The sequence below is a fragment of the Vanrija albida genome (genome assembly GCF_041260175.1).
Source record: "Vanrija albida strain AlHP1 chromosome Unknown contig_2, whole genome shotgun sequence".
NCBI classification, from domain to species: Eukaryota; Fungi; Basidiomycota; class Tremellomycetes; order Trichosporonales; family Trichosporonaceae; genus Vanrija; species Vanrija albida.
The window spans coordinates 3,512,083-3,525,357 of record NW_027191421.1 but is presented as its reverse complement, the minus strand read 5'-3'; the positions used below and the strand labels follow the sequence as shown (position 1 = coordinate 3,525,357).

At 63.6% G+C, this 13,275-nt stretch overlaps 3 protein-coding genes across 3 annotated transcripts; all 3 read left to right on the top strand.

Annotated features, from left to right (window-relative positions):
* Nucleotides 1-1,784: 1,784 nt before the first annotated feature.
* Nucleotides 1,785-4,129, top strand: Q8F55_003086 (uncharacterized protein; the record flags this gene model as incomplete). Its single annotated transcript, XM_069351647.1, has 3 exons — nucleotides 1,785-3,192; nucleotides 3,444-3,864; nucleotides 3,901-4,129. The coding sequence occupies 3 exons, from the start codon at nucleotides 1,785-1,787 to the stop codon at nucleotides 4,127-4,129; spliced, it is 2,058 nt and encodes a 685-aa protein (XP_069212033.1).
* A 1,650-nt stretch (nucleotides 4,130-5,779) lies between these two features.
* Q8F55_003085 (uncharacterized protein) lies at nucleotides 5,780-8,575 on the top strand (the record flags this gene model as incomplete). Its single annotated transcript, XM_069351646.1, has 2 exons — nucleotides 5,780-6,592; nucleotides 6,629-8,575. 2 exons carry the CDS (start codon nucleotides 5,780-5,782, stop codon nucleotides 8,573-8,575), a joined length of 2,760 nt encoding a protein of 919 aa, XP_069212032.1.
* Nucleotides 8,576-11,952: 3,377 nt separating this feature from the next.
* Nucleotides 11,953-12,949, top strand: Q8F55_003084 (uncharacterized protein; the record flags this gene model as incomplete). The annotated part of the gene is made up of 3 exons (XM_069351645.1): nucleotides 11,953-12,035; nucleotides 12,092-12,210; nucleotides 12,267-12,949. 3 exons carry the CDS (start codon nucleotides 11,953-11,955, stop codon nucleotides 12,947-12,949), a joined length of 885 nt encoding a protein of 294 aa, XP_069212031.1.
* Nucleotides 12,950-13,275: the final 326 nt, after the last annotated feature.

Here is a 13,275-nt window from a genome sequence, read left to right as displayed (position 1 = left end):
TACTTGTCGACGTCAGACATTATCGGGGATTAATTGACCGCGGTGGGCAGGTAGGCATGTGGGGGTTGCCTCCGACGGTGTTGGCTGCTCGCTGCTTGCTGGGCGGCGTCGCTGGGGTGGCGCTTGTGCAGCGTGGTTCGTGCACTGCGACTTGTGCCCGGTCCGTGGCGCGCGCCGAGGCTCGCTCGACTTGTGCTCAGAGTGGCGGAGAAGCGAGCGATGCGTTGGGCGGCCGCTTCTGCGACTTTTGCTTCTGAGCGAGACGCTTCCACTCCCGCTTCCCCGAGGACGAAGCGGCCTACGCCAAGGAGAGGCACCTGCTGGCCGCCCACCCCACCGCTCAGCGGCACCTCGCACACCCACCTGCAGCTGAAACACGCGCACACAGCGAGCGGCACTCGCTGCACTCGCTGCACTCCATCATACCACCGCAGCTCGGCGGCCGCCCGACGTCGGCGTCCTCCGTCGCCTCGGTCGGCCCCTCCGTGGCTACCCCCCCCTCGCCACGCATTCCACGCACGACGCCGATCCCACCAGCCACCAGCCACTGCCACTCCCACCACGCCACCCCCTGTCCTGCACACGCACTCCATCGTCCCGAATGGACCTGGCCTCGTTGACATTGCGCGCTGCTTCCAGCGGCAACGCGTCCACCGGCAGCCCTCGCCCCGACAACTCTATCGCGCCCAAAGTCCCCCTTGGGCAGCCGGGACAGGGCGCGGCGTTTTGAGTGCGCACTCGATGGCGCCGGCGTGCAAGTGGTATGGTAGTAGCGAGGAGAAATGGATCGAGGGCTCGAGGGATTGCCGGCCAAGCGAGGAACGACAAGGTACCGGGCTGGCTGGTGTGCGACGCCTAGTCGTGTCGCCTGCATGAGTCGGCGACACACCCCCTCACGCACCCCCTGGCACGCCCCATCCCTCGTCCCGTATGCATGCACATTGAGTCGGGGGGGGTGCGTGTTTGGGGGTGCTGTTGTGTGCCGGTCAACGCGTCGTCGCGTCGCTCGCTGCACGCGTCTGCGCGCCGGGCCAGGCCCAGAGCTTGTCGACGCGCCGATCAAACCTTGTCGCGGGTGTCAACAATGCCACTTGTTGCAACATGCCAACTCGCTCCTCTCCTCGCTGCAATGTATCCACGATCACTCATCATGACAGCATGCTGCTACGCATGCTGCCCTTGGCAGAGGAGTACGCTGCTCATCCTGCTCGTCCTAGCCCCCGCCGTCGTCGAGAAGAGCACAAGGCTGCACAAACACACGGCCCACCTGGTACATTGCCCCCTCTTCGCCCCTGGCCCCATCCCGCGGTTTGGTCGCCGATCCCCCCCAGTCCTAGAGGGCAAGGGGCGGTTGTAGCAGCTTATGTGCACTGTGGCAGATGCATACCGTGGCTAGTGACCCGAGCGAGCGTGCCGACACTCACTCGGCGTGGCCCAGCCCAGCCCTCGCACCCCCCACCCCCCGTTGCTGTTTATCCTTCGCCAGAACTCAAACACTCCCTTGCGCGCGCCACGGCACCGGGCCTGCCCTCGCCTCCCCCTGCACCCCTCATGTCGGGCAGTGTGCGACGCCGGCGACGGCACTTTGCATGGCAACCAGGAGCGAGAGGCGACGACAACGGCGACGGTGCGACGAGCAGCCATGCCAGAAGCATGTAAAAGCCGCACGCAAGCATGCCAACCCCCCAACACCAGCTAACTCTCGCAGAAGTACTCGGCCCAGGCCACTCTCCCCCGAAACTCGTTGAGAGCCTCCCCCCCTCTCCCCTCCTCTCCAAGGCGCAATGCGCTCCCCCCTCCTCCCCCTCCTCGCGCTCCTCGCGCTCACGGCGGGCGCCAGCGCCGCGCCCCACGCCGAGCGCCACGCCGGCCGCCGCCTGCCCCGCCCGCGCCAGGACGCAACCTACGACGGCCAGCTGCACAACCCCATCGACATCGACGAGGCCTACCTCTACGGCGACGGGCCACCCGGCGTGCCCGGCCAGGACGGGGCCGACGCCGGCGCCGAGGCGTACGCCGTGCACCTTGCTGCGCGGCCGCCGTCCGCCGCGAGCGCGCCCGACGCGCCGCCGACTGAGCCGCCCGTCGCGAACGCCGTCAACCTCGCTGCGGCGCCGCCCGCCGCTGACGGCGCGGGCGGGGCTGGCGGGGAGGGCGGCGCCGGCGGCTCGGGCGCGAACGGAGGGGCTGGTGGTGCTGGCGGGGCGGGCGGCTCTGGTGGCAAGGGCGGGGCTGGGGGCAAGGGAGGGCAAGGCGGTAAAGGCGGCAAGGGCGGCGACGCGGGCAAGGGCGGCGACGGCGGCAAGGGCGGAGACGGCGGCGCTGGCGTTCCTCCCACCGACGTCCCCGCCACCGACGTCGCCGTCCCTCCCCCCGCGACCGTGTCGCCGCCCGTCACCGTCACGACCACCGTGACGGTCACGCCGACGTCGTGCACCACGCCCCCGGGGATCACGCCGTCGTCGAGCACGTCGTCGACCCCGTCGTCGAGCATCACGTCGACCGTCGTCTCGACGACCACCGTGTCGAGCTCGTCGTCGTCCGCCACCAACTCGACGTCCGCCTCGTCCACGACGTCCTCGCTCAGCTCGACCTCCTCGCTCAACAGCACGTCCTCCCTCCCCCCCTCGAGCACGACCTCGGCCCCGGTCGTCGTCCAGACATCCCCCACGCCCGAACTCATCCGCGGCGTCAACCTCGGCGGCTGGCTGGTCTTCGAGCGCTGGATCCGGCGCGAGCACTGGGCCAACCTGCTCCCAGGAGAGAAGGAGAAGGAAGGCGACAAGACGTACATCCGCGACGAGTGGAACTTTGGGCTGATCGAGCCGCGCGCCGACGCCGAGCGCTGGATGCGCGAGCACTGGGACACGTTTATCACCGAGGACGACTTCCGCCTCATGGCCGAGGCGGGGCTCACGCACGTCCGCATCCCGATCGGCTACTGGTCCTTTGAGAAGCGGCCGGGCGACCCCCACATCGTCGGCGCGAAAGAGTACCTCGACAAGGCGGTCGGCTGGGCCCGCACCCACGGCCTCAAGGTCATGATCGACCTGCACGGCGTGCCCGGGGGCCAGAACCACTGGGACCACTCGGGCAAGCTGAATGACTTTACGTGGTACGACACGCCGTCAAACATTGCGCTGGGCAACAAGGTCGCGGCTGAGATCGTGCGCACGTACTACACGCCGGAGAGTGAGTCGAGCAGTGTTGGAGTGCCAGTGTGGCGGAGGTGTTTGGGTTCCGCCAGGTTTCCCCACCGGGAGTTTTGGGTTGTGGTTGGCGCCACCGGGCCGAGCTTGACACGCCGCGGCGGGCCAAGGTTTGCGCGTCGGCCCTTGCCCTAGGCCGTGGTGTGCCTCGCCGAGGACAGTTTCCAGCCCATGACTGTTGCCAGCCCGCACGAGCCCCGAGCCCCGCTTCTGTCACCCCGCTAACACACCCAGACGCCAACGTCGTGACCCACTTCTTCATGCTCAACGAGCCCGAGTACAACTCGCTCAAGAAGGAACAAGTGGCCGAAAAGGCCGCGTTCGCCGACGCCCTGTTCAACATGACGGGCGCGACGTACAATGCGCTGCGCAACGAGGCGCACAGCGACGCCTGGCTCGTCCTGCACGACAGCTGGACCGGCAAGGAGATCTGCTGCAACCGCTGGCTGGACGGCACCCACACCAAGCTCATGGGCGACACGCACTTCTACCCTCACGTGTTTGACGGCAACCCGCTGTGGGCCAACCGGACGATCAAGGACATCATCTCGCCGATCTGCGGCAGCATGAAGAACCGCAACGACGAGTGGAAGCTCCCCGTCGTCACGGGCGAGTTTACGCTCGTCACCCCGCGCAACTACCCCTTCAAGGACATGTAAGTGGCACCTTGTTGCGGTCGCTCACACCACAGCGACTGGTACGACGGCATGCGCATGCTGTGGGACGCGCAGACGCAACTGTTTGAGCAGTACGGCGTCGGGTGGACGTACTGGACCTGGAAGATTGACGGCGGCGGAGGCTGGAGCTTCAAGGACCTGCGCTTCAAGGACGGCATCATCCCCGCCGACCTCAACTCGAAGAAGTACGTCCTGCAGGAGCTGTGTCCGGGCCAGCCGCCGCCCGCCATCAAGTGGTTGTAGCTGCGTGGCCGGCGGGCGTGGGACCGCGTCCCAGAGCATCATGCGGCCAGTTCGAAAATCATAAACATCTAATTGGACACTACTTGAACACTACGGACTCTCCGTTTGTACCATATGCAGACGTATTATCGCGGGGTGCGGCGTGGTGGTCGTGGTCGAGCCGTGGTGGTAGTTTGAGCGAGTGCCACCTCGGGCGGTCGGGTAGGGCGGCTGCGTCGCCCGTCGATCGCCTAGCCGAGGGCGGCTCGGCCCACCATACCTCGGCACGATCGATTGGGGTGCCCGAGGGTAAGTAACTGCGCTGCACTGCAGCGGACCAGCCCCGACCTGCGTTGCTCGAGCTCGTCGAAACATGCTTGCCAAGCCCCAGGAATAGGCAGCGAGCGCCACGAAAGGGACGGCGGGCAACGTCGGCGCCGCGCTCGCGCCCTTGCGTCATCACCGGGGCCGCAGTCCCTCACTCGCTCCGCAGCTCGCTCCGTCGGGCAGCGCGCGTGGGTGGACGTGGGCCAGCGCGTTCCGCGTCGGGGTACGACGCGCCGAGGCCGCGCTCGCTTGCAAGCTTGGACCGACGCATTGTTCTCGACGGCCGCACCGGCAGTTGCCGGCGCCATGTCTCGGGTTTGATGAGGCGGTGCCCACGTGAGGCGGTGTGCGAGTGGCCGTTGCGTTGCCGTTGCGGTTGCCGTGGCCGTATCCGTTTCATGACGGACGAGCGTGGCCGCTGCAGTGTGGGAGACGGGGGAGGGGAGGGCCAAGAGCCAAGCGGCGGGCGGGCAACCGGCGAGTGCGGAGACTTGGCTCATGCTTTGACTGCTGCGCTAGGCTAGTAGCCTAGACCACGGGGAGGCCGATGCATGCATGTATCGACAGGCTCGAGTAGCGACGAGATGCTGATGCATGCGTCGGGCTGGCTGGGCCGTGGCCGTGGCCGCTGCCGTCGCCGCCGCCTCCACCGCTGTTCGCCGCTCGCCGCTCGCCGCCGCCCGCCCCGGCGACGCCGCTGCGCGCAACTCAAGCTCCTGTTTCTGCCGAGTGCATGCAAGCTGCGCACGACGAGTTGCTTGCTCACGCCGTGTCAATTTTGTCTCGACAGTAGCATCGACGACGACGGTGACAGCGACTGGCCCACCCAAAATCGCAAGCCACCCCTTCGCCTTCCCCTCTGCCGTTGTGCCGTTTTCTTGGCCCACTTTCGTGCGTCGCATCGCCCCGCGCAACCGCAACGGCCCGCCCCGCATTCGCATTCGCATTCCCCCCCACGCCAAACATCGACAACTCTGGCCATCGCGCATTTCATTCATCTCTCTCGACTCATTCTCTTTTCTCGGCCATCACGACCCTGCCAGCAGCTGGCACGCCAGCACACGCCCCCGCACCGACGCCCCGCTCTCAGCCCCAGCCGCCGAAACACAGACGAAGAACAATCGCCGGCCCAGCAGCACCCATCACAGTCGAGTCAACCCACTGACCCTCCCCCCCAAACCGCCCACGCATGACCCCGCCAGCGAAACGCAGCCCGCTCTACCCCCTCTGAGCGCCCCGGACCGACCCACAACCCCCGCCCGACTGGCCGCCCGCGCGCACCCCACACAGAGTGAAGGCGCCGGCGCCGGACACTTGCACTCTCACACTGGTCGCTGGCCGGCCATGCTCGTCCCACGACGGAGACCGCCGGCGCGCGCCGCCCCCGTCCCCGCCCCCGACGCCGAGGCCGAGGCCGCGACAAATCCTCGCCGCCGCCGCAGGCCAGACGGCGCACGGGCCCCGCCCGCACCCCGCGCAACTCGCATCGACGGGCGGCAAGAACAGAACGAACAACAGGCACATCCCTCCCCGCCCCCACCACCGCCTGCACCGACGCCGGCTGAGGCTCCCGCCGCGGAATCATCCACAAAGAAACTCCATGGCCTCCAGCAGCCCGCTCCCTCACCACAGGGCAACGCCCCCGGCGCTGCCGGACCGTTCACCTTGACGGTCGAGGGCGCCAACACGCCGCTCCCGCCCGGCGCATCGCCGTCGGCGGACGGCCCCAGCGCCGACGCCGTGCCAAGTAATGGCGCCGGTGAGAGCGGCGCGTCAAGCGCTTCTAGTGTCTCTGATGGCGGCGCTGGGGGCGCCGCGTCCAACTCTGCGAGCATGCCCTCGGGAGGAGTCAGCGGCTCGGGCGTGTTCACGGCCTCAAACTCGTCAACCTCGTCGTGGACGAGAACAATGCCGTGGACCTACTCGCCGTCACCCCCGACCAAGACAACGTCTGGCAAGGGCGCATCGCAGACCACCTTTGTCCCCGGCCAGGTCTTCAACCTCACCCTCGGCGGCAGCACCGACTCGAGCGCCGTCTACTCGCTCCCCATGTCGTTTGGCCACAGCATTGGGTCGTCGCGCAAACGCGGGCCCGATTGGGACGGCGTTTCCCCACAAGTCATCAACATGCAGATCGACCTGGGCTCGTCGGATATGGTAGGTTGGCGTGTCGTGCAGATCTGACGCATTCAGTGGGTCGCAGCCGACACCTGCAACACGGTCAACTGCAAATCTGCGTCAGTGCTCTATAACACGACCCAGTCGATGGATACCGAGACGCAAATCGGGCTCAACTACCAGACGGGGTCTGTCGCCGGCAACGTCTTTTGGGAGCAGGTCACCTTTGGCTCATTCTCCATCGGATGGCAGGCATTTGTCGCCGCCTCAACCGTCTACAACGAGGACCTCGGTGGAGGCAACTTTGAGGGCCTCATCGGCCTGGCCTTCCCGCAGAACTCGATCATCCTGTCAAAGATTCCCGCTGGAACGTCTTCGCAGCCCGACGGCGCGACGTTTCTCGACAACCTCTTTGGCTCGGGTGCCTCGGCCCCATCGCAGCGCTTCTTCTCGTTGTCATTGGAGCGAAGAGAGGACGTCCGCACCCAGTCGACGTTTGGCATCGGTGCGCTGTCAACGACCGCATGTCCCGGGCAATGCGCGCCAAACTATGTCCAGGTCATCCCGGCCCCCAACCTCGGTCGGACAGGGTTCCTGCACTGGCGCGTCCTCGTCGACCGCATGACGGCAACCAAGTTCACCGACGAGAAGGCTGGTACCGGTCCGACAAACACAAACATCACCCTCGGCGCGTCCCAGGTCGACTCGACACGGCGTACCCCCCTCGCCATCGTTGACTCGGGCGGCCTCGCGACCCTGGTCGGCAACAAGGCGTTTGCGGACAACATCTATGCGCCATTCGGCGTCAAGGCCAGCGAGGACGGACTGTACCGCATGTCGTGCAACACGCCAATCACCTTGACCGTTACTATTGGCGGATACGACTACCCGATTCACCCTCTCGACATGTCATACGTGGACCCAAACGATCCCACCCAATCGACCTGCATTGGCGCGGTACAGGTCGCGCCGCTGGCCAACAATGCCGACTTTGTCCTCGGCTCGTCGTTTTTGAAGAATGTGTACTCGGTCTTCAAGTACCCCGACGCCAGCAAAGGCGCGTGGCAGCCAACCGTCGGCTTTGTCCCTCTCACCAACCCAAGCGTCGCTGCCCGAGACTTCTACGCCGTCCGCAACATGCGCCAGTCGCTGACCGACGTGTCCGCTGGAAACGGTGGCAACGCACCTCCCAGCCCTGGCGCGGGCAGCCCCGCCGCCCAGCACCGTGTCGTATCCACCGCCATCATCGCCGCCTGCTCCGTCATTGGATTCTTCGTCCTGGCCGCTGCTGCATTCTGCGCCTGGTGGTTCTGGCTGCGACGCAAGCTCGGCGCGACCGGAGTCGTCGAATACAAGATGGCCAACTTGAACGGCGGCCGCAGAAGCCCATCGGAACCGGGAATGACCACAGTCCGGAGCCGAAAGCACGAGGCGACCAGTCGCCAGAAGAGCATGGTCGAGGGCTACTCTGACTATGACATGGAGAGCTGGCGCTCGACCACCAACAGCGCCGAGGACTCGATCGGGCTGTCGATGCCCCGTGTAACCGAAGAGTTTGGCGACAGGCACCTTGCCGACGGGCTCTCAAACCACACACGTGGCTCGAGCATCCACCAGAGTCTGATCATGGCGGACCACGGACCGCCTCTTGCCTCGCCGGCATCAGACATGACCCCTGGTCTTGACACGCCCCGACGCCAAAGCGTTCAGCTATCGCCGGCTGCCACCGCCCGGCTGGTCGACCTCCCCAGCTCCCCGCCAGCATCCCACACCTCACCCCGACCTTCGTTTGTCAACATGCCCAAGTCGCCATCACAGCGCTCGACAATGACACTGTCCATGTCGGGCCCGTTCCCCACCAGGCCGACGAGCATGCAGGGCTCGTCTGGCGACTACGAGTACTTTTCCATGCTCCCCGTCCCCACTCTAGAGGACAGGGAACAAAACAGGCAGCGCACGCGGTCGAGCCACGTCTCTACGCCACTGAGCACGAGCTCGCTCCACCGCGAGTCGACGCCATGACCGCACCATCTCATGGACTCTCCGACTTTCTGACCCTTGCGGCCAGTCTGTACGCACTTTCTTTCCTTTTGTCAGTTTTCAGGGCCTTGTGTACATTTGTAACTCTGTACTGCTACCGCACTCGACATCACCAACACTACCATCACCATGGACACTCTGGCACGCACGTAGTAGCACGGCTCGTTTGTACAATGTACCAACAATTGCATGTCAAATGCTTTGCAAGTGCGACGACGGCTTGTCCTCATTGGTGCCCTTTGTCCTCCCTGATTAAGGTTGGCGTTGCTGGGGCACCATCTTCTCGCACCCGATCGCAATATCTCAACCCTGCATGCAGCTGTTATCGACGTCAGTCGTTTCTTATCAGATGCAACAGAGCGCGTCGTGAACATGATGCCAATTTCATCAGGAATGGCTACCTATAAAGAGAACTACAAACAACTCAGACGACGCGGCGCCGCTTACTGGCCTCCACGGAGACGGAGAACCAGGTGGAGGGTCGACTCCTTCTGGATGTTGTAGTCCGAGAGCGTGCGACCATCCTCGAGCTGCTTGCCGGCGAAGATGAGGCGCTGCTGGTCAGGGGGGATGCCCTCCTTGTCCTGAATCTTCGACTTGACGTTGTCGATGGTGTCGGACGACTCAACCTCGAGCGTGATGGTCTTGCCGGTCAACGTCTTGACGAAGATCTGCATACCACCACGCAGGCGGAGAACGAGGTGGAGAGTCGACTCCTTCTGAATGTTGTAGTCGGAAAGGGTACGGCCGTCCTCGAGCTGCTTGCCGGCGAAGATGAGGCGCTGCTGGTCGGGGGGGATACCCTCCTTGTCCTGAATCTTGCTCTTGACGTTGTCGATGGTGTCGCTCGACTCGACCTCGAGGGTAATCGTCTTACCCGTCAAGGTCTTGACGAAGATCTGCATACCACCGCGGAGACGAAGGACAAGGTGGAGCGTGGACTCCTTCTGGATGTTGTAGTCGGAAAGGGTACGGCCGTCCTCGAGCTGCTTGCCGGCGAAGATAAGACGCTGCTGGTCGGGGGGAATGCCCTCCTTGTCCTGGATCTTGCTCTTCACGTTGTCAATCGTGTCCGAAGACTCGACCTCGAGCGTGATCGTCTTGCCCGTGAGGGTCTTGACGAAGATCTGCATACCACCACGGAGGCGGAGGACCAGGTGAAGGGTGGACTCCTTCTGGATGTTGTAGTCCGAAAGGGTGCGGCCATCCTCGAGCTGCTTGCCGGCAAAGATCAGGCGCTGCTGGTCGGGGGGAATGCCCTCCTTGTCCTGGATCTTGGACTTGACGTTGTCGATCGTGTCCGACGACTCGACCTCAAGCGTGATGGTCTTGCCAGTGAGGGTCTTGACGAAGATCTGCATACCACCGCGGAGACGGAGGACGAGGTGAAGGGTCGACTCCTTCTGGATGTCTGAGGATGTGTGAGTTTGGGTTGGATGACGCGAGATTACGCGACTCACTGTAGTCCGAAAGAGTGCGGCCGTCCTCGAGCTGCTTGCCAGCGAAGATGAGACGCTGCTGGTCGGGAGGGATGCCCTCCTTGTCCTGAATCTTGGACTTGACGTTGTCAATGGTGTCCGAGGACTCGACCTCGAGGGTGATGGTCTTGCCGGTGAGGCTGTGAAGTCGTCAGCACGGGTACACGTCGCATGTGCCTCTGGCACTCGGGGCCTACGCACGTCTTAACCTAATACACGTGTCAGTGTCTTGTGATCACTCGAGATTGCTTTGTACTCACGAAGATCTGCATGATTGCAAGGCGATTCGCTTAGGAGGTTGCTCTGATGAGGGCTGTGAGGTGTGAGTGGATGTGGGTGGATGAATTGATGGGGCAGGAGAGGGAGGAAGAGTGATCAATCACCGGGGGGCGTGGGAGGTATTTGAGTCGCGCTCGACCTCGCCGCATCCGCTGTGCCGCTGTGCATCCTGTGCAGGACGTCTGCGGGCTCATGTGCATGTTCCCGAGGACGCGAGACTGCACGATGGATGCGTTGTGTGCGGCGGCGAGGAAGGCTGGGGAAGGGGATGGAAACAGCGGTGGGGCGGTGCGTTGTCACCAGGCCGTTGCCATTCTGGGGTGGTGGCAAGTGACCGCGGGCCGCTTCCCACGTTTGTTTGGTTGTGGGTGGGTGGCGAGGGAGTGGGAGGTGGTGGTGGTGCAGTACTCACGTTGTTGGATGAGATGGATTGGGTTGAGAGAGGAATCCGAGTTGGATGAGTTGAAGTAGGAAAGAGAAAGGTGAAGAATTGCGAGTGGGTTGATGGGGAATGAGCAAGCAAGCGAGGAGTGACAGCGGGCGGAGCGGAGTGCGGTGTGCGGTGCGGCGTGTGACAATGGGAGAAGTGAGGTGGGTGGATAAGCACGACGCATACGACGCTGGGTGCGGCTGGCTTGCGGCCCCGGATACGAGACGGGCAATCTCCAAGTCACGTTTACCCTGACAATGGGCGCTGGGCCTTTGCCACCCAACCGCACCCAGGCAGCCGAGTCACCCACTCGGCCAGCCATCCCGCCTTTGCGGAGCCGACCGACCGCTCATCCGCCTGCAACCGAGTTGGATATGACGCAATGCGGTCATTGACGGCGGCAACGCCCACCCATCAACGCCCCATGCCCTGACCCACGGACCTCCACTCATGCATGGGACTCGCGTGTCGCTCACGTGCAAACCACGCGATGAATTGATCCCGCTTGTGTGGCATTGGCACATTGCAAGTCACGTCCCGTCGTGCCTGAAGAAGGCCTGAGGCAGTCGCCGCACTGGGCCTTGCCTTGCCCTGCCAGGACGGATGCGTATTTGTGTGTGCACGGATCACCACCCAGCTGCAACCGGCCGGGCTCGCCTCTGGTCCTACCGCGTTGAGCGGTTCAGTAGGTCACGGTTCACCTTCACCACCAACCACCCTGCAACCAACCACCCACCTTGACCCACCCACACTCCCCTTCCTCTGACTCGCACTCCTCCGATTCATCAACATTCACTCATTGTCATTGTCGCATCTATTCTCTTCTCTCGACGCCTAAACCATTCCCCCTCGCACCTCGCTCGCCTCTCATCACGCCTCGTTCGAGTCTACGCACACCCCGACGTCAACAACCTAGTCTCATTCCAGCCTTGCCTCGTCCCATCAGTCCTCATTCAACTCACGCTACTACTACAACACGCGCACACAACGCACCAACACGACACACACCATCATAGTGTCCCCACAAACCCTCTGGCACACTTAGACCCGCATCACAGACACATTCACCAACAACAGGCCGCATTACCCCTTTCGACTCTCACATCGCACGACCCCCCCCCCCCCATCACTCAGTCAACTCGATCATGTCCATCTCACTTCCCAACGGCACAATGCTTGCTGCCCCTTCATCCTCGCAGCCCCAAGTGTCCGCTGCCGTCACTCGCATCCTCCACCTCGCAAACTTCTCTCCAGAGTACGTCATCTACCCATTGCTCATGTGCCAGATCTCATCTAACCCCCTCGCTCCAGGATCAAGACGCGCGACATTCAGACAATCTTCAAGGAATGGGAGTCGGAAAAGGGCGGTTTCAGGATCAAGTGGCTTGACGATGTCAACGCAATGGTCGTCTTTGCCGATGCCAATGTTGGTGGGTAACCCCGACAGCAACCAGCCGCGATCGTCCTCACTGACCCGTCGCGACAGCCAAGCGCGCATACCTCAACCTCCTGCTCAACCCTCCGCCCACCCTGCCAGCGCCCGCGACTATCCGCCCCTATGACCGACCGGACGCAGCTCAGATCATTCAGTCGCTTGCCGCTCGCGCCATGGGCCACCGTGCTTCCATGTCGTCGGCCCTGACGTCTGGCAACTTTGCAAACCTGGTGCGCGACGACGCTGGTCGCTCGGCTTCCATCTCTGGCCCGGGCGGTCTGAACGGTTTCAAGATGCCCCTCAACCCATCCTTCTCCTTTGGCGGCTCAGCAGGTGCTGGTGGCAACGGCCGCGGCGCCGGTCCTTCACACGGCAGTCGCCTTGGATCACTCAGCCACCAGCGCGCAGGCTCGGCTTCGTCCTCGTGGTCGAGGCAGTCGATGAACGGCGCACTGAGCTTTGGAGGCCCCGTCAACCCCCCATCCCTCGGCGCCGCAAGGCTTCCTACGCACTCGGAGGGATCGTCGGCCGGCCCTCCATCCCGCTCCACGTCGTCGTCTGGCTCGCACAACGACCCCATTGTTGTGCTAGACTCGAGTGCCCAGCTCAAGAGCACAAGCGTCTCGCTCGGTGGCCGTTCCAACGTCAACAAGAGCAGGCGCGAGAGTGTTAGTGCTGAAAAGGCCCTTCGCGAAGTCGAGAAGGCGCTGCAGAGCGTTGAAGCTCAGGGCTAATCTCCACAGCCGACGTAGTTGGACAATGGGCCTGTGTGGCCATGGTGTCTGTCGCTTCCATCTCTCCCCCACCCAATTCATCTCAACTTCAATCACATGTTGTCTTACTTTACTCGTCTTGCCCATACTCGCTCTCTCTTCATCAACTTTCCCCTTTTCCCCCACCTTTTCCCCCTTTTCACGTCGGTCGTTACAGCTGCACGGCTCCTCCATCTGTCTCCATCTCGACTCCCTCTGCATTATGCTAGTCAATCGATCACGATGCATGTGTTGTGAGGGGGAGAGTTGAGCGCGTTTGTCGTCGTCGTGTGAGCAGTGGTGTGTGT